Source organism: Meles meles, chromosome 9, assembly GCF_922984935.1.
Source record: "Meles meles chromosome 9, mMelMel3.1 paternal haplotype, whole genome shotgun sequence".
NCBI classification, from domain to species: Eukaryota; Metazoa; Chordata; class Mammalia; order Carnivora; family Mustelidae; genus Meles; species Meles meles.
This window is the reverse complement of record NC_060074.1, coordinates 1,605,141-1,626,142: the sequence shown is the minus strand read 5'-3', so window position 1 is coordinate 1,626,142 and position 21,002 is coordinate 1,605,141. Positions and strand designations below refer to the sequence as shown.

The window sequence follows — 21,002 nt, the reverse complement described above, 5'->3', positions numbered from 1 at the left end:
CAAGTCTGAATTATTACCTAATGAGCAATGGAAAGAAATGACTGCCCAGTTCACTTTTTTCCCAAATGGGAGAGATATCATTTTGGAAACTTTCAGCATATTTACTTGGAAGCAGTAGTAAATGATTTACATGTAAAGTGCGTAGATAAACTTATTATCCATTTTACTTTCTTCCCCCAGAATACACAGCAGCCCCCGTCAACTGTTCTTCAGTTTACACATCAGCAGATCCCCTGATAAGACATTCTCAAGGCAGAAAGGCATGTTTTCATGTGGAGGACTTTGCCAGCCAAGACCAAAGGCCTCTCCCTCTTGTAAAATAACTGGATAATCTCTAAACTAAAGAAAGTTAGAGCAGGTTTGTTTCTGGGAAAAATCGTGAGAATACAGCAAATAACAGTGAATTGTATAAAAAAACAAAAAAGTTGTTGTTAGATTTTCTTAATGAGATAAAGATGAGAATTCTATTGAAGGAATTCCTCACATCTTCATGTCTCAGTGAGAACAGGGTCTTCTGGAATGGGGCACACTTAGAAAAATGTGCTAAGATACGTGGCATCTTACAGAGAATTTTCTCAGGAAATGTGATAATGAGTATGGATTTGCTTATTCAATGTCTCTGCTGCTCTCTTGTTCTCACCAGTCCCCACGTCTGCGCAGGGACACAGCCACATCCTCTGGGATTTGGCATTAGGACATCTTTAACACACGGTGTCACAAAATTCTGTTTTGGAACCCACTCTAACTCCACACTTCCCGCTAGCGGACGAGATCTCCTGTTAGAGCTGCTACGCCCTCACCAGCCTCTGAGTCAGGGCACGAGTCCCCCTTGTCCAAGCAAGTAAAGGCAAGCTCCTGAATGCCAACCCTGGGGAACACTGCCATTTTATGTTGTCGTTGAACAGGAGAAATTATGGACAAATAGGAAGAATGTGCCACGTTAAAAAAAAATCGTGGATTCATATTTATTATTAAATGTGTTTCCCTGATCTGGTGATATGGATTAACTTTTAATAGGACAAAGCTATTATCTGCCACAAAGCTATTCACACTTTGAATATGCATCGACCTACTGATGACTGAAGACAGGAGGAACACAAGCGGCTTGCCTCTGGAGGCCTTCCCCTACCTTGAGTTTTCTGACAGCATCTCTCACAACCTCTGTTCCTTTAGGCTGCTCCACTTCTGTACTGCCAAGAAACTGAAAAGGGCCGTTTGTCAGATGCAGGCTTTACCACATCGCACAACACTGTATCACTTTGAACTGCAACACGGCATAACCGCACACGCATGGGGGCGCCTGGGCGGTTCAGTCCCTTAAGCCTCTGCCTTTGGCTCGGGGGGATCCCGGGGTCCTGCGATGGGCTCCCACGCCGGGTTCCCTGCTCAGTGCGGAGTCTGCTTCTGCCTCTCCCTCTGCCCCTAACCACGCCCTCGTGCTCTCTCTCTCCCTCAAATAAATAAAATCTCTAAAATAACGACAACAGTATACCCATGTAATGATAATAATCCAAACCGAAATCCCACTTAAGCAGATTTAATTTGTTACTTTATATTATATGAAAATGTAAATATACTACTTAACCACAGAAAATTCCTATTATCCAAAGACTTCTTTTTCCTAAATATTTTATTTATTTTTATTTATTTTTAAAGATTTTATTTACTCATCTGAGAGAGCGAGCATGCGCACGAGTGGGTGGGAGGGGCAAAGGCAGAGCGGGAAGCAGACTCCGCCCAGCAGGGAGCCCAACGCTAGCTCAATCCCAGGACCCGGGGATCATGACCTGCGCCAAAGGCAGATGTTTAACCGAGCCACTGAGGCACCCCCTAAGAATTTTATTTGAAGGGTTTTACAGGAAAGGAAACTAAAGCTACTTTATGTTAGCAGGAAAGGAATAAAGGAGACCTCAAAATTTAAGATTTAAAACATTAATAATATATAAATTATTAATTTATCTGTAAATTCAAAGCATATAAATGATTTTTACTTGTTGCTTGATTTAAATGTCATAGTATATTTTATGATCTTAATATGCTTTAATATGGTTCATAATTGCAAATAAGCATTTTTGTTATTTTCCAATTAGGACACTTGTAGAGTACGTAAGCTTTTAAAATACAAACTTTTTAAAAACTACTCCATCTAAGAGCTATAAACTAAACAACATTAAAAAATAAAAGTTACATGGAACTACGATTTTACTAAATTTTAAAATATCCCTGAAGGTTTTTAGTTTGGATCTACCCCCCCACCCAAGAGACAAAGTTCGGTAATAATTACCACGCTGTAACAGAATCTCCATCCTGGAGGGATATAAGACCTCCTAAACAGAAGTCCAATCTCTTGAAATATGTAAGACCAGTCAGTATGGATATTTTATTCTATAAAATATTTCTATATATATAACAGCTAATAATCATTAAATACAGTAAGTGTGTATAATTTTCCCAGACTTTCTTGTCACACGGTGCCAATTATAACACCAGCATGAGTTATGAATTCATCAGTTCTTATTGTGTGTGTGTGTGTGTGTGTGTGTGTACACACTTTATATTAAGTAAGTAAGTAGAATCTTCTTATGTTAACTCACAGAATGGAAAGGAACAAAATTGCAATGTCAGAGTATCTTCTTAAAACACACTTTATTCCTTTCTTCATTCCTGGAAAAATAACAACAAAACAACTAAAGAAATGAGAGTTGTGGTTTTTCAGAATGGATTCTCTGTATTACCAGCGTCAGAATTCCCTGGGGGAATAGGCAACGCAGATGCCCTGGTCTAAAAAAATCAACATCTTTTAAGGTAGGGTTAAGGCAATTACATTTCTAAAAACATCACAGATTGGGGCACCTGGGTGGCTCAGTGGGTTAAAGCCTCTGCCTTCAGCTCAGGTCATGATCCCAGGGTCCTGGGATGGAGACCCACGCTGGGCTCTCTGCTCAGCAGGGAGCCTGCTTCCTCGTCTCTCTGCCTGCCTCTCTGCCTGCTTGTGGTCTCTGTCTGTCAAATGAATAAATAAAATCTTTTAAAAAAATAAATTAAATAAAAATAAATAAAAACACCACAGATGATTCCTTGTGCGGAAGTCTGAGAGACAGAGTGAGGAAACAGTACCAGGGCAGGGGACAGCGGCGCGGTGGGGTGGGGGGGCACACACAAAAGCTGACCTGCAAACACCAGCGCGAACCCCTGGACCACTTTCTCGGGAGCTCACGGAGGAGAAAGGGAGGCTCAGAAGCGTTAGGGCAGAAATGTTTCTGTTCGGATTCTGTAAGCGGCAAGAGCTCCTTTTTCTTGGGTGCTCAAACCATCCCAAACCGCTGCCACGGCCTACCTATGGGATCGTCAGGCACATTGTCTGTCCAGGCATGACCTCAAGTTGGCCAACCAGGCCTTTGAAAAAGACCGAAATAAGCAGAGAAATTCTCAGCTTAAAGAGACTTGAAAACCTGCTTCGGAGATGTGGGGCGCAGTCAAGTCTATTCTTGACACCAGCGGACCCATCACACAGCTTCCGCTCCGGGTCAGTGCATTCAGCCTCGGCTGTGTGCACCCCCCCCCCCCCCCCCCCCGCCAGGGCTTTCAGCAGACCAGCACCCACGAGTCTGATTTAACTGGTCTCAGGCAGAGCTAGGGCATCTGTGCATTTTAAACCTCCCCCGGTGACTTTAATGTGTCACCAGGTTTGAAAAGCACCGTTTTAGATCCCCAGAAGGTTAAAGGGTTCAAGCGACAGGAGGAGACTTAACGTCATTGGGGCTTTCTGGTTCTGAGTTAATCCGTGGGGCAAATTCTCGCTCTCCCTGTCTCTGAACTCATCACACACGGAGAGATTCTCCACCAGTGAGTGGTCTGGGGCTCACAAACACAGGGAAACAAAGGCAGACTCCTTCTTGGTAAGTGACTCTCGACCTAGAAGGAAGTGTGTGATGTGTCAAGAACAGACTGTAAGAGTTACTGGAAATATTTATGGAAGAATATTCATTCTTCGGCAGAAATGCCATGAGTCATAAGTATTATATGTGAGTAGGCCCCCATGGGAAAATTACGGAAGGACTCCAAGGACATTCTAAATGAATTAACCTCTTGCAGGGCTCCAGGAACCTTTTAATACATATATATTTTTTTCACACTGGCTTTAATTAAATCATCTGAAGAACGAAACACAGAGAGAAGCCTTGAATGACGGTAGGAATTAAACGGTGCAGACATCTAATACGGAGGCTGCCACTCAACCCAGTTTTCCTATGCAGTGTTACCCTCAATGGAAATGATTTTAAAAGCAAAAAGTACATCATTCTTTATAACATTCCCTGTATTTTTTAAATTATAAAAGTCATCGTGCTACTTACTCACGTTAAATAAATCATACTTCTATGCCTTCCATATGTCTATGTAAAATATTTATGTAACTCTTAAATACGATGCAGGCGGCATAAACTCTAGACTTACAATCTGAAGATGTTAGAAAAGGCACTTCATCTCTGACGTACTGGACTTTGAGAAATCAGGATGGCGATATTGCTCTTCTCTCCTTATGAAACTGTTCTAAAGATCAGTTACCTTGAGCTTCTAACACAACTCTGGAAAGTGCTTTATCATTATGAGGACCCCATTTCTCCCTCTAATGGCTGTATGGGGGAGGCACGAGGATGGACACTGTGAGTGCCTGCTCAACAGTCCTCTGAGGCATCCCCTTTATCGCCGCGGGGCCCATCCTCTAGCTTTGAGGCACTTTGCTGTAAGAGCTCACACTCCAGGGCGTCTGTGTGGCTCAGTCCTTAACCGTCTGCCTTCAGCTCAGGTCATGATCCCAGTCAGGGTCCTGGGATCCAGCCCCAGATTAGGGTCCTGGGATCCAGCCCCAGATTTGGCTCCCTGCTCAGCGGGGAGTCTACCTGTCCCTCTCCTTTTGTCCCTCCCCTCACTCTCTCAAATCAGTAACTAAAAACTTAATAACAAAAAAAGCTCCCACTCCAATCTTTCAGAGGATTCCCTTCGCGTAATGAGCCACCGACCAATACTGAGCTAGAAATGCCTGGGAGGTTTTTGCTTCCCGCCCCCTCCAATCACCCCATCTTTTTAGCCAGTGACTAGTATGAAGTACAAAGGCCCAGCTCCTCTGCGTAGACACAGAGTAAAGTCTATGATGTATTAATACAATGCCCAGGTTCCCTCAGAATCAGACAGAGGCCGGGACTTTACTTGATGCTGTTCTTATCCTCGAGCTCTCCTTGTCTGTGCGGCCTCCCCACACTTGCTGGGTGCTCCGGGGAGCACTCCCTTAATAAATCACCAGCTCCGGAATCTTTGTCTCAGGATCTTTCTCCCAGAATGGGAGAAACTGACCCAAGACACTAAAACACCTGACTGCTTACATTTGGAAACATATAGTCCAGCATACAAAGTCAGAAGCAGCAAGAGCTCTTGCTGCAAGTGCTAACAGAAGGCTTGTACGCAAATCATCTTTTTCCACTCTGCCTGGCGCCTGTAGGGGAAAAGAACAAAAGGAACTCAATCAAACCATTGAACTGTTAACTAGCTGGAGAAAAAAAGGGCCACTGGAGCTCGCTGAGGACAGAGGTGAGACTTCTCACCGAAAAACAAAGAAAATCAGCCAAAGTCCACACAGAGAATTTGCAGGCTGCTGGGGCCCTTTCCCATCCTGTCTCCCTTCCTAGTCTTCTAAGCTTCCAGGTGGGAGAATTCCTCCCTAGGGAGTGTGGCCCCAGGGGATAAAAGAGAAAATCTCTGTTTGACATGGTTGGTGTCTCCCAGGAAGCAGATGGCCCATCTGACCGCTCCCCAGGGACACACGCCCTGCTCAGGTACACAGAACTGCAGGTCAGCCTTTAGGGCCTCAGCCTTCAATATCAAAGCACCTAAGTCTGTGTCGTATCTGCGGAAAACCAGGCACATGAAAACCAGGAGAAAAAGAAACAGGAACAAAAGAGAACAGGGGAGAGAATCTGGGAGGAAGCAGGGACAAAAAGAGGACTAGAAATCTGAAGTCCAATAAATACATCGCCTCCAGCACAAAAACAGGACGGTGCCTAAAGCCACTCAGAGAACATAAAAGAACTTATGGAAGCTGAAAACACAATGCGGAGCAACTTAAAACGTAGTGAGAATACGAGAAGAGAAAGCTGAGGAAATTAATCAAGAAGTAATTACTGGGTGCTCGCTACTTCTCCAGTACTATTTTAGTTATCCAGTACGATTTTAGGAACCGGAGATACAGCAGGGAGCAAAGCAAAGCATATTCCCACTCTCACGAATCCCGAGCTCTAGTGCAGAGCCAAACATACACTGTATCAAGTACACACGCAAGTTACAACGCACCTCAGAAGTGCCAAGTGCAAGCGGAGACATGGCAGGGATCGGGGCAGAAGGGCCAAGTGTGAGTGTGCCATTGTGCCCTGAGTCGTACCATTTTAAAGACGTCGGGAGGAGGAGGCCTCACTGGTAAGTTGAAGTGCAAATTGATCAAAAACACAATGATCCATCCAGGTATCTGGGAGAAGGCAGGCCAGCCCAAGAGAACAGAAAGCCTAAAAACCAGATATTGTTGTTTGTTTGTTTGTTTTTAGAGATTATATTTATTTATTTGAGAGGAGAGAAGCAGCAGGCATACACACGAGCAGGGAGAAAAGCGGAGGGAGAGAGGCAGACTCCAGGCTGAGCCCAGAGCCTGACTCAGGGCTCCACCCCATGACCCTGAGACGATAACTCGAGCCGAAACCAAGAGGTAGAAGACGCCTAACCAACTGAGCCACCCACGTTCCCCAAAAGGCCAGATATTTTGAAAGAAGATTTTAAAAAATAGAACTATTAGCGAATTGGCCTAGGAATCTTTTTCCTTGGAAAAGTAGTATCAACACGATCTGAGAAGTTGTTACAAATGCCACATCTACTGAATTAGAAACTGTGGAGATGGTCCAGCAAGCCGCGATCTCCTCCAGTCATTCTGACGCATGCTTCGATGTGAACACCACTATGCTGGGAGACCCCAAATCAAACCAGATGGCTTTAGAAATGGAGAACAGGAAAACCTGAAGGAAAAAAAAATTGTAAAACACTTTCCCAGAAACAAAGGTATGAATTTCCAAAGTAGGACTCAAGATTACATTTCAGTGGGTGAAAACACATACAAGCACAACACACCAGGCTCACCATCGATACACTAGAAATAAAGAGAAGATCATAAAAGATCCCAGAGGGACACAACGATAACAAAAAATCCTCCAGGGTCAGGAATGTGAATGACGCTGAGACTTCATATCATCAATAATTGAAGAAAAACAACTTCAAATTCTGAGTAAAAATTGATTTAGAGCCAAGTTTGCAGGTTCTGAGAGAGAAAAATATACAGTGAACTATGGAAGGGTCCAAAAACTTTCTCTCCCATGCCCCAGTTCTCAGTACGAAAGGAAGGAAGTAAAATAAAACAAAGGAAGAAATGGAGGAACCCAGGAAACAAGGGTGAGGGGACAGGAGATGTTGATAAGTGCCACACGTATCACAAATCCAGGCACAGCCATGTGGCAGGTCACCAGAAGAAAATAACGAGAGGAACACAGAAGAATTCAAAGTGGCCGCTAGAGTGAGTGCGGCCTGGGAGAGCTGGGGAACATTTTACATAACTTTGGACGAACACTCGATTGTTTAAAGTGGACACAGATAACAGATAACAGAAATAAAAATTAAATCAAGCACCTAAATATTAATTTAACGTTCCACATACTCATTTATTCCTCTAAAAAATACAGCTGAGTATTGACTAGATGCTGGGAATAAAAGAGGGGAAAACCATGTCTGTTCTCGTCAAGTTTACATCCCAGTAAGTGTGTGTGTGTGTGTGTGTGAGAGAGAGAGAGAGAGAGAGAGATTTGTGTCTAATTTATGTCTAGATCACAGACAGATTTACAGTATGTTTTAGACGACATAAGACAACACAAATAAATGACAGACAGTCCCGACAAAGAGACGCTAATACTAAGACTGAGTGATCAGGAAAGTCCTCTCTAAAAAGGTGACGTTTTAACAGAGATGTGAACGAAGGATGAAATGAAGCATGCGCTCAAATATGCTGAATTCGAAGTGTCTCTGATGCGTCAGCTGAAGAAGCCCACTCAGGAGGGGTACGCACGGAGCTTGGGGAAGCAGGGCTCTGGGGAGAAGGTGTGAACCAGGTCGGCTTGGGCACTGAGGTGTCGCAGAAACTGGGAAATTGGGCTGAGTTCCAGAATCACGCAGCCCCAGGCCGCTGCCGTGGTTCGGAGGGAGGTTAAAGAGAATAATGCTGCCAATGGGAAGACGGTAAGTGTTCGGGGAAATGCCAGAGGAAGTCAGGAAATTATGATCATTAGTATTGCTAATTAGGGTTGTCAGATTAGCAAATACAATTGTAGATACTGATGTTGTGGGAATATGGTACAGCCACTCTGGACAATCATTTGGTAGCTTCTTTTAGAATGAAGCATTCAGGTATCATAGGATAAAACAGCTGCACTTTGGGGTACTTATCGCAAAGATGTGAAAATTTATGTTGATGTAAATACTTCATGCACGGCTGTTCAAGGTAGATCTGTTCATGATAGCCAAACACTGCAACAACCCAAATGTCCTTCAGTGACTTAACGGTTAAATGGTGATACATTCATACCCTGGAGTACTACTCCGCAGTAAAAACCAGGGAATTGTTGATACACAGAACAACTTGCTAGATCGCAAGGGAATTATGCTAAATGAAAAAAAAAAAATCAATCTCAAAAAGTTTTTTGTTAGGTATTTACCTAAGTGAAAAACACAGGAATTTTTTTAGCATTCTCTTAAAAAATGGGGCATTGACATGTTTAACATTTTAAACTGAGTAAAAATAATTGCTTTTATGATTTAACAACTTTATGTCTTAGCTCCTCCATGTGGCAGTAAAAAACAACAATGAGAAGAGAATATAACGTATCAGACTGTTTCTGTTTATACATGTAAGATTCTGAGTGTCATTTTTCAGTGTGGCAAAGAGCAAAGATAAAGATTATGTGTTCTGTGGCAAGTGTAATGGTTAGTGGCATTTTTTTCTCAATTTAAATATTTAAAATCTCATCAATTATTTTTCTTCATAGTCACAAATAGGCAACATCATTTCAGTACTTTTTTTTTTTAAGATCAGCAATTAGACCTTACGTAAGTACAGGTACCTCTCTTTCACAGTTGTATGCTTGTGCTTTGAAATGCTACAACAAAATGTTTCCATTTTATTATGAATAAACACTGATATTTTAATACTAATGCACATTCACTATTGGGGATTTAGAAACTACAGAAAAAGGTATCAATGAAAATAAGCATCAGCTTTTATCTCATAACCAAGAAGTAGCTATTATTGAAAATATCTTTTAAATGCATGTTACAATAAAAATAATCAACCGATGACAATACTGGAAAAACTTATGAAAACAAAAACCTCTTAAATTACTATAAACAAAGATTATTTCACCATAGAGTTGAGGGTCCATATCTGGGCTCTCCACTCGGTTCCACTGGTCTATGTGTCTGTTTTTATGCCAGTACCACTCTGTCTTGGTGATCACAGCTTTGTAGTAAAGCTTGAAATCGGGTAACATGATGCCGCCAGTTTTGTTTTTGTTTTTCAACATTTCCTTAGCAATTCAGGGTCTCTTCTGATTCCATACAAATTTTAGGATTATTTGCTCCAGCTCTTTGAAAAATACCCGTGGAATTTTGATCGGAATGGCATTAAAAGTATAGATTGCTCTAGGCAGTATAGACATTTTAACAATGTTTATTCTTCCAATCTAAGAGCATGGAACGGTCTTCCATCTTTTTGTGTCTTCTTCAATTTCTTTCATGAGTGTTCTGTAGTTCCTCGAGTACAGGTCCTTTACCTCTTTGGTTAGGTTTATTCCCAGGTATCTTATGGTTCTTGGTGCTATAGTAAATGGAATCGATTCTCTAATTTCCCTTTCTGTATTTTCATTGTTAGTGTATAAGAAAGCCACTGATTTCTGTACATTGACTTTGTATCCTGCCACGTTACTGAATTGCTGTATGAGTTCTAATAGTTTGGGGGTGGAGTCTTTGGGGTTTTCCATATAAAGAATCATGTCATCTGCGAAGAGAGAGAGTTTGACTTCTTCCTTGCCAATTTGGATACCTTTTATTTCTCTTTGTTGTCTGATTGCCGTTGCTAGAACTTCTAATACTATGTTGAACAAGAGTGGTGAGAGTGGGCATCCTTGTCGTGTTCCTGATCTCAACAGGAAGGCTGCAAGCTTTTTCCCATTGAGGATGATATTTGCTGTGGGTCTTTCATAGATAGATTTTATGACGTTCAGGAATGTTCCCTCCATCCCTATACTTTGAAGCGTTTTAATCAGGAACAGATGTGGACCCTCAGCTCTATGGTGAAATAATCTTCGACAAAACAGGAAAAAATATACAATGGAAAAAAGACAGTCTCTTCAATAAATGGTGCTGGGGAAACTGGACAGCGATATGTAGAAGAATGAAACTTGACCATTCTCTTACACCGTACACAAAGATAAACTTGAAATGGATAAAAGACCTCAACGTGAGACAGGAATCTATCAGAATCCTAGAGGAGAACATAGGCAGTAACGTCTTCGATATCAGCCACAGCAACTCCTTTCAAGATATGTCTCCAAAGGCCAAGGAAACAAAAGCGAAAATGAACTTTTCGGACTTCATCAAGATCAAAAGCTTCTGCACAGCAAAGGAAACAGTCAACAAAACAAAGAGGCAACCCACGGAATGGGAGAAGATATTTGCAAATGACAGTACAGACAAAAGGTTGATATCCAGGATCTATAAAGAACTTCTCAAACTCAACACACACAAAACAGATAATCATATCAAAAAATGGGCAGAAGATATGAACAGACACTTCTCCAACGAAGACACACAAATGGCTATCAGACACATGAAAAAATGTTCATCATCACTAGCCATCAGGGAGATTCAAATTAAAACCACATTGAGATACCACCTGACACCAGTCAGAATGGCCACAATTAGCAAGACAGGAAACAACGTGTGTTGGAGAGGATGTGGAGAAAGGGGAACCCTCTTACACTGTTGGTGGGAATGCAAGTTAGTGCAGCCACTTTGGAGAACAGTGTGCAGATTCCTCAAAAAATTAAGAATAGAGCTTCCCTATGACCCTGCAAGTGCACTGCTGGGTATTTACTCCAAAGATACAGATGGAGTGAAAAGAAGGGCCATCTGTACCCCAATGTTTATTGCAGCAATGGCTACGGTCACCAAACTGTGGAAAGAACCAAGATGCCCTTCAACGGATGAATGGATAAGGAGTATGATGCCTCCATCAGAAAGGATGAATACCCAACTTTTGTAGCAACATGGACGGGACTGGAAGAGATTATGCTGAGTGAAATAAGTCAAGCAGAGAGAGTCAAGTATCATATGGTCTCAATTATTTGTGGAGCATAACAAATAACATGGAGGACATGGGGAGATGGAGAGGAGAGGGAGTTGAGGGAAACTGGAAGGGGAGATGAATCATGAGAGACTATGGACTCTGAAAAACAATCAGAAGGTTTTGAAGGGGCGGGGGAGTGGGAGGTTGAGGAACCAGGTGGTGGGTAATAGGGAGGGCACGTACTGCATGGAGCACTGGGTGTGATGCCAAAACAATGAACACTGTTATGCTGTAAATAAACAAATAAAAAAAATTAAATTAAAAAACATTACTATAAACGACTGGTTTATTTATGGGGCATTATGGTATGCATGTGCATTTTTAAATTTTTACTACCACCGACTTGAGACTAAGACGTTAAATATGACCCCTAAGCAGTATGGACAGATAAAAAAGACATAAAAAACAAAAGGGGCATTTAGAGTATGATCGACTGTAGAGAGTCAGACAGTCTAAGAATCTTCTGTGTACGCTTAGTCTATGCATTGAAAGGTATGCCAACATGGCACATATCTTCCACAAACTTCCACAAACAAAAAATCTTTAAAAAATCCTCTATAAATACTTTGATAAATACAGAGAAAATCTTTGATAGCAGAACGCTGATTACTGTATTCCCTTCTAACTATGCCGCTCCCTGCTCAATGCCTTTGAGTACTCAGCAGATGTACCCGCAGCAGGTGTTTTAGAGGCTACGGTCTGTTGAAATGAAAAACGAAAATGTCCTCAAAATACATATAGACTTCTCAAATTAAAATGCTATTAAGACATTTCACATTTGGCTTAGTATTTTCCAAAACTTCCACCAACAATTTTTTAATTAATTAAAAGGATACAGACTTCTCTTTTCAAGTAATCTCAGGTAATGCCTGTATTCGTTTCTTCTAGTTCACTGGATGCCATCAGACCTCCAATAAACATTTTGCAAAAATGTGTGAAAGTTTGAGGATCCCATCTCCATTTTCAAGTGTTACTTGGGATTGGCCTTTTTCCTACAGTTTTACGACTTGCTTCTTTGACAGTAGAGGGCGGTGTCACACATCTCATGAATCCATTTAGAAACCCTCAGCCAGGCCCTGCCCCCCAGCTCACTTGCTTCCTCAAATGTTCTTAAGATCCTCTATGATTAACGCAGGCTTTTTTAAAATGCCAGATAAAAAACAATTAAAATAATTAACTAAAGAGTTATAAGTCTAATTGCTAGGAAATCTGACACTATTTAACATATGAAAGGGCTAATTTATGATGGAAATGTATATGAAATACAAGCTTTATGGATATCAAATTCAAAATATGCCAATTTTATGAAGATTTTCTTAATGCAATTATTTTAAAATATTAAAGGAAAATAATTTCCACTTTTCACAACATAAAAGATTCATCTAATGTTAAGGTTAGTAAATAATTGGCAGATAACGACCAACAGATATTCTAAATACAGGATAAAACAAATGGGGATGTCTCTGTCTTTATAACCAAGGTGGCAGAGCCTCAAGTAGGATAAGGCTAATTTTCTAGGCATTAACTTCATTGCATATGTGTAAAAAAAAAAAAAAAAAAAAGTATTCAAACCTTCTAGCTACTCAACTGCACCCAGGAGATAAGCCACAGAGGAGTCAGCCAATTTAATTTTATAGTCTTTATTTGGCTGACTTGCCATGTCACTGTGCCAAGCAATGCAGGAAGAAAACATTTTTTAAAGGCACATCATAACATTCAATTGCTAACAAAGGGTCAGAATCAATCAGATTTAAACCTATTACTTAATCATCAAAACCATAACCCTGAAAAGAAAATTAAAATAGATGCACCTAAAAGAAAGGTTATCCTTTAAACTAAATACTCTGAAGGTTATCCTTTAATGGAGGGCCAGGAAATTTTGATGGGGGAATAAAACAAATACTGGGCTCAGTATTTAAAAATCTACATTTTATACTTGATTTGATATTAGGTTTCTCATTTTACGACGGCAACTTTCTTTTCAATTATTTCTGTTCTACTTTTACATAGCTATTTAGTGTATCATTTTCATAGGCTCTTGTTTTCAAAAAGAGAGTTCTGAGTTTAAGCCAAAACAAACCTACTGGCTACCACAAGAAAGTGTGGTGATCAAGGTTCTCCAAAACTGAGTTCTCCATCCCATGGGCACGATAAGCCCCATCAGGTGTTTGTCCTGTCCGAGAGACACCTCCTTAGACTTTCTTCAAATCTGAGAAATGAGACAGGGAAAGGGAAGGACAAAGCACTCGCTCCTGGTGCTGTAATTACTATTACAAAAATAAACCAATCTATACAGAGAACCAAAACCATGGGCTCTGGACCCAAACGGACTTCACCATCTCTTCTACTAGAGAACCGCTCTAATGAGGACGGTGAAGACACTCTCACTCAACCCCCATTATTTTAGGGATGCAAAACGGAGCACCAGAAGTGTCTTCTCAAGGTCAGGAAGCTTGTTAGCAGCAGGGACAAGACTAGGAGTCCAGCCCTCCTAATTCTCAGACACATGCTCTTTACTGACCTTAAATAAAAGAGAAACACAATGAAAAATAACAGTACGCTGCGCATATATTACTCATTTATGCCACATCCATTTGGCTAATTAAAATTTATGTTGTATCTTCTCTCTATTGTGAAGTATGCTTAAAATGTAAAGGTGTCAAAAGAATATGTGGTTGGCTTTACAGTGAGGTAACCCGAATTTCCAGATACCATTTATTTACCGAGACTCAGAGACTCCATTTCATCATTCACAAGATGGGGATAAAGTAGCAGTGTTTGTGTGAAAATTAAATGAGAAAATGCAACCCGTGACTGACACAGAGTAAACATTCACTGCATTTAGGCCCAGAAATTAAAATAACAAAATGGCCACAACAAGCAAATAAAAAGTCAATCCACCCACAGTGGCTGTGAAGGAAGGATGAAAAAAAGTATTTTCAGGCACCAAAATTTTGGATTTTGGTTCTTGAACCAGCCTCAATTCTTACCAGCACAGAAACCGGTGTATCGGTTTTTCTCTACATGTGGGGGGTTATTTTCAAACATTTACGCTTCTTCATTCTCACTGTAACGTCACCGCAGTGTAACGAATCGCATGAGAGCCGAGGCGGGTGGGACTTCCGGGGCACACGCGACACGCCTGGCACGAGGCCTTACTCGCTCCTGCGAGGCCTTCATTGGCCCGCGGGACAGACGCGGCGCGAACCGGAGCCGGGGAGGAGCGGGAGGGGGAAGCAGGCCTCCCGCCGCGCAGGGAGCCCCAAGCCGCCTGGATCCCAGCGCCCGGACCAGGAGCCGAGCCCCCGGCGCCCTGCGGCTGCTTCATCAACTGTTCCCAGGAAGGCGTCTTTCTCGGCAGATCCACTCAGACCTGCTCTGTCGTTTGGGGCTTAAACAAGGTTTTTAAAATTCCACTGAGCACGAGTCACGGCGACTGGAGGGAACGCCCTGTCAGTCACGGAACTGTCTTCTCAAGACGCGACCATCGGCAGAAACGCAGTTCCGGCTCTTTCCTGCTGTTCCCGGTCACCGCGTCGTCTCCGCTTACAGGACGAGCAGCAACGGCGGGGCGAGTCCTCACTCGTCACTCCTCGTCGTCGCGGAGGGCCCTGGGCGTCGGCGGGACGTCACACGCCTGTGACTCCCGCGGGCTTCAGCCTGGACCGAGTAGCGGCCGCAAGCCTGTGTGTTCCTGGGCTCCTTCCGGAAAGAGCGTTTCTCTGGAGAAGCCCCGCTTCAAGAACCTGCCTCCTCGGCTAAATTTCTTTCTCTCCCTGTTGGAAAAGTCACTCTTTAAAGCTCTAGTCCGCGTCCTGCTTCAGGGAACGGGGTCGGGAACTTCCCTCCGAGAAACCGTATCGTTATTATCATCATCACCACATGTCCTAGCCCACTTCAGAAGTGTGTGTCGCGGTCAGGTCGCGTCAGGCCCCGTCCAGGCCGGGAGCGCAGCAGCACAAACACAACAGACCGAAGTCCCTGACGTACGGAAGCCGCCGCGGGCTGTCCCCTTGTTGGCAGTGACGGAGCGGCGCGGGCTGCCCAGAGGTCGTCTCACTCCACCCTTCTGGACCGTCGTCCTCCGGGCGCCACCAGAACAGACGCCACCGGCAACGCTCTGAGAACGCGGTGAGCGACCTGGTGAAGGGCTCGGCTCGGAGAGGAGGACGGGGGTCCCGCGGCTTCACTCACGGGCGGAGCAGGAGCCGCAGCACGAGCACAGCCTCCCGGAGGGCAGGGAGTCCGGAGCGGAGAGATCAGAGACGAGACCACGAGGACGCGGCCCGGAAACGCGCTGAGGGCTCCCTGGCAGCGCTGACGGGGCGAGGACGTCGCGGAGGGCGCTCCGGGGCGCGCACCGGGTGTTCTCCGGCGCCGACAAACCATCGGACATTACGTCAAAAACTGAAACATTTTTTAAAAGATACGTTGCCCAGTGAGTTTCCTAAATAAACAATTTTGAGTGAGAATCGGACACCGCGTCTTTAGCAGGTGATGGATACTCCGGAACATCCGTTTCTTCTGACTACTCTGCCACAATTCTGTCAGACTGGGTTTCCGGCGCTCGGGACGGTCTGTTCTACCGTCGTGCACCGCGCGGGGAGACCCCGTCGCCGGCTGTGAAGCTGCGCGCAGGACGTCGCCCTCACGCCGCAGCGTCGCGGAAAGTGACCACATTCCAAGATTCTGCGACTCCAAGTGCTGCCCTCGTTTCTGTGAAAAGGGAAGAAAATCTACTTTTCGGATCTGGACGGGCCGCGCACGGCTGTTGCGTGCGAACACGAGCCTGGGGTGACGACGCTCCTGACACGAACATTCCTCTTTCCCGCCCACGACGCACACCGCGCGGCTGACGGGGGCCCGCGGGCGCGAGCTTCCCCTCGGGCGCTCAGCGCGCAGGCGCAGACGGCGGGTCCCGCCCCGCGCTTCCTCTCCTCAGAGCCGAGCACGCGCGCAGGGAAGGAAACTGGCAACGAAACCGGGAGACCCGGGGCGGACGGAAACCGGTCACCGTGGGTGACTGCGAATGTCCCGTCTCCGCTCCGTCCGGCCCGCAGGAGCTCGAGCCAGAGGCCGCACCTTCCAGGGTCCCCAGCCATTCCCTGAAGACCTGCTGCGTGGCGGCGGCGCTCCAGACCTTGCACCCAGCGCGGCGCGGCGGAGGCGGGGCGGTCTCTGCGGATGCGGCTTCCCTGAGGGGCCTGTGCGTCAGGTGAGGACACGGGCTCGGAACTCCGGCTCTGCCCTCGGACGCGTCCGTGACCCCCACGGCCTCCAGCCGCGCAGCTCCGTCCGTGACGCCAGCGAACCCCGGACGGTGAGCGCCGGGAGCAGCGCGGGCCGCGCCGGACACACCTGCTGCCGCTCTGGGGGCTGCTCGGAGGCGCAGGCGTCGGCCGTCCGGTGCCTCGAGTCCCGCGGGGGAACCGGCGTTGGTGTCACGGGGCCCTGTCAGCGGGGTCGGGACTGCCCCTCACTTTACAGGTTCCACATCGCCCGCGGACGGGGCTGAACCACCCCTGCCCGGAGCCGCGGCCTGGATCGTCGCGTGCAGGACAGGGACACGCGGGGCAGTGGGCGAGGTGGGGCCGGAGCGTCCCCAGGAGCCGGGGAGGACGCGCACGGCAGGACGGACAGGACGGACAAGGCTGCGCAGCGCCAGCTACCAGCACCCCCCTCCCTGCCGAGTGCGGACACGAGCGGCCGCTCTGCCCACCCCGCCGCGACCGTGGGGCGGGTGCTGCGCTCCGACTTCGGTTCGGTAACTGTTTCAGTCCGTGTTTCCGTCCTAAAGACAACTTCATAGATACGTTCTCTGACACCTGAAGTCCATTACCCCATGGGCTCCGCGAGTCCTTGCCTGGAGCTGGCATGGCTGGGCTGACCGCCGCCCCGCACTGGCTTCCGTGATCGCCCTCGGCCTTTACCGAAATCGGTCCACGTGTCCCCACGCGGATGGGAGAGCGTTTCTGAGCCGCCCTTTGTCAGCGCTCACATCGCCACGGGACCGCTTCCGAAGATTTAACAGACTGATGACGACGATTCCAAATTACATAAAAAACTTCTCTTTACTTACACAGAATTATGTTGCACTATATTACTTTTATCAAAAACAATTTTACATTCCTATTCCTATGATGTATTTCGTTAACATGCCAAATCCTCAAATTTGCTGTTTTTAGACGGCAGAGCTGGTATTTCAGAGGAACCTTTACTCCATATGCATTTCATTATGAATGTGACTGAAGTTTAAAGTAACCTACTTATTTTTAACATATTTTTAAGCATTTTGTGACACGCCACTTCAATTCCTTGCCCATCAGGCTTCATGTAAAATACATATACTGCTCAGTCCTATGATTCATGTGTTTCCACTTAAAAGCAATATATGCTATTAAAAGGCACAGATGACTGAAGCGTGGGCAAAGACATGTAAGAATCATGACACTTATCTGCCTCCCATCTCAGGGCAAATCAAGTATAAATTTCAATATTAACCTACGTCCAGAGAAATTATGGATGCTGCTCTAAGTAGGAATTAGGACACAAATGGCATTCTCTCTTTGTTCCAAAATTTACTTTCTGTTACCAAATATTCAAGTTGGAACAGCTGTAAAAACCCAGGGCGTCTCACTCTATAAAGCCCCAGTAAACTCCATAATGAAACTGTACTAAAGACTGTGAGAACCACTGCCATGCTAACTGGTTAATTCTTTCTCCAAAGGGAGAGGCACTTCATGTGGCCGACAGCTTGGGGAAGGGCCTTCTCTAAGTCTTGGATGACACCTCATTGGAGCGAGAGGGGCTTCAGCCACCAGAACACCATCTGTCAAGCTTTGCCCTCAGGATTCCTGCCCGCCGCCTGCAGGAAGGAACGCAGAGCGAGCGGGTGGATGGTGCACAGAATGTCAGAATAAGAGACTCTGACTCTCTCAATAGTCTTGCTAGCCACTCCGCGTGGTAAGGTTGTTGGCTGCTCTAAGATCACTTCTGAAAGGAGACAGAAGTTGGGGATTGGATGGTTCTCCACTCAGACTCAATGAACAGTTTGTTATCAGGAGAGGACTTAGCAACTTGCCACACACACGATTTGTAAAACACAGATCCTCATGTACACACTGAAGTCAAGAGGCTTTGTTTCCACTAAGTCATTCTGTCTCCAAAGATCGGCGGCTTACTGAGTGACAAGGTCAAACTTTATTCTGCCGAGTGATAAAGTGCTCAAGAAGAGTATGTGTGCTCACGGAGATGAAGATTGTATCTGGGCTCTGCTACTACTAAGTGCTAAGTACAATGTACTTTACATCCCCAAATCTGTTACTCTTTATAAAAAAGTGGTGAGGACATTTCTATATAAAGTCATTCTGAAGACTGCTTAAGATAACGAGACAATACTGGTCAGGGCAGTGATTGTTACTTAATAAACTAATATTCAATAGATTGGTCTCACTTAATGAAGTGGAAAGCTAAAACTATTTTGTAATTAAAGCCAAAGAGTCTCTTTGAAATTAAATTGTTCCATATGATCCAAGTATATTATTATTATGGAAAATAGCAGTAATCCGTTTTTGGCTTTTTCCTCTACTTTGAAATTATAGAAATACAAGTGAAAAGGAAGTGGGATTTGCCATGCTATTTCCTCCAGTGATCTTAATGTTCCATTATAATTGTAGGCATTTAATAAGTGGGAATCAAATTAAAACGGGACTATGAAGTGTATATGTATATTAGCAATATACCCATGATACTCTACTTAGGGACAAAAGGAAAGATGTGGATAAAGAGGATACTGTCTATTAAATGTTAAAGATTCAAATTTGTAGGAAACATTGCATTAAAACTCCATTAGGTGCTAAGTGTATTGCATATGGCCTTTTCCCAGAAACTTCTTTCCTAAATTTAATAAAGTTAAAAATTTTGTTACTATAATTATACCTGTGTTATTAAATTAAGTACATTTTGTACACATGTGGGTGTGTGGTGATCTCATTAATGAGGTTGTGCAGCCAGTCAACCACATCGTACAACAAAAGTTAGTATGAGGTCACCACAGTAGCATACCGGCTCAGTGACTATAAGTTGGTCGAAGTCTGAAACCTACCCCGGTTAAATGATCGAGTTCATGATGGTCAAGACATAGCATTCAGGACATATTTCATACAAATGATTTCAATGTCTGTAATTCATATGTTCTAAGTTTAATATATACATAAATGTACTGATTTGGGGCCAAATATTTTCTGTGTGATCAGAATTATGATTTTCTGTGTGAATAGAATTGTGCGCTGCTAATTCCATTGCTAGTCTAGAATCGCACACCTGCATGCAATGGGCAGATCAGGGTTAGGCCACATCCAAAAATTTGGCATGCCTTGTCTATTTGTTTGAGAATATTTACTGACACAGAGATCACTACCTCCCAAGAGCATCTGCTCCTATGTGACCATTTTGTAAATGATAATATTCTTCCTTTTACAGAGTTATTTTGGGGACAATGACAATGAAGGAGGAGCTAGAATCTGGAAGGAATGGAGGAGTAATCTGAGTATTGTAAATGACTTCAACTAGGAGAAGATAACTGGCACAGTTTGATGACATGAGACTCAAAGCTAGGAGATTACAGGGAGAACACAAAGAGAACGCCAATCAATTCACCTGCCAGGCCAGGTGTTCTGGGGAGAGTTGTGTGGAGAAAACATCCACCATTTGCAGAAAGTGTTCAAGGATGGGAAGTGCAACTAGATTCAGTGTCTTCAGAACAGAGCTGGTTTTTCTTGGAGAAAGAAACAGCAAGGTTCAGAAGAGAGGTGGAGGACCAAGAGGACTTTGGTGATGACTGATCTTGGGTTCCTAGGGACCCAGGCACAGTTCCTTCCTCAAAAACAAAGAACAAAAAAAACCCAAAATCCACATCATTTTTTCATTTCACTGTTCATTCCACTATGTCCCCAAATGTATTTAAAGTGGCTTACGAAGAGTAACAAAACAGAGGAAGATAAAATAAAATAGAAAAATGAAGCAAACAAAATAAAACAAGAATACAGAGTAGAAATAGGTTTTTAGTCAAAAGCTATGTAATCCTATAAATTTGCTAGAGGTAAATCATAAACGAGGCTACGAGTTCCTTAGTCGCAGCACAAAGAAACACAACTTGTTAATGTATGAGTCACAGTTGACAAGATAAAATAAAAGTGTCTCCTATCCACGACGGGACTTTGATAATGCAACCGACTAATACGACTTCGCTAGCTGAAATGTTGGACACTTCATTAAATTTGAAATAGCCCACTAGATATTTGTTTTATTTTTATAGAAACTATAAATATGAAAATCACCTTCACAGTTATTATGGACTTTACTTCAACCCATCATATTCTTTGCTATTTTCAAGTACTTTGGAGAAATACCTATCACTCTCTATCAAAATGGGATAAAACACAATGTTTGCCTTTACATTCTGTCCAACACAGCCGCCTGTCTCAATCACTTTATAATTGTTATGTCAACATTTAAT

The 21,002-nt window shown here is 44.1% G+C and overlaps 1 protein-coding gene across 11 annotated transcripts in view; it reads right to left on the bottom strand.

Annotated features, from left to right (window-relative positions):
- Window positions 1-21,002, bottom strand: part of GULP1 (GULP PTB domain containing engulfment adaptor 1) — a 260,500-nt gene that overhangs the window by 53,632 nt on the left and 185,866 nt on the right. For 9 of the 11 annotated variants that reach the window (XM_046018774.1, XM_046018769.1, XM_046018773.1 and 6 more), the window contains one exon: window positions 1,130-1,201. The exons of the other annotated variants lie outside the window; for them this stretch is intronic. In XM_046018774.1, the coding sequence (XP_045874730.1) occupies window positions 1,130-1,201 (72 nt within the window). The remainder of the gene's footprint in view (window positions 1-1,129; window positions 1,202-21,002) is intronic. 11 annotated transcript variants of the gene reach the window in all.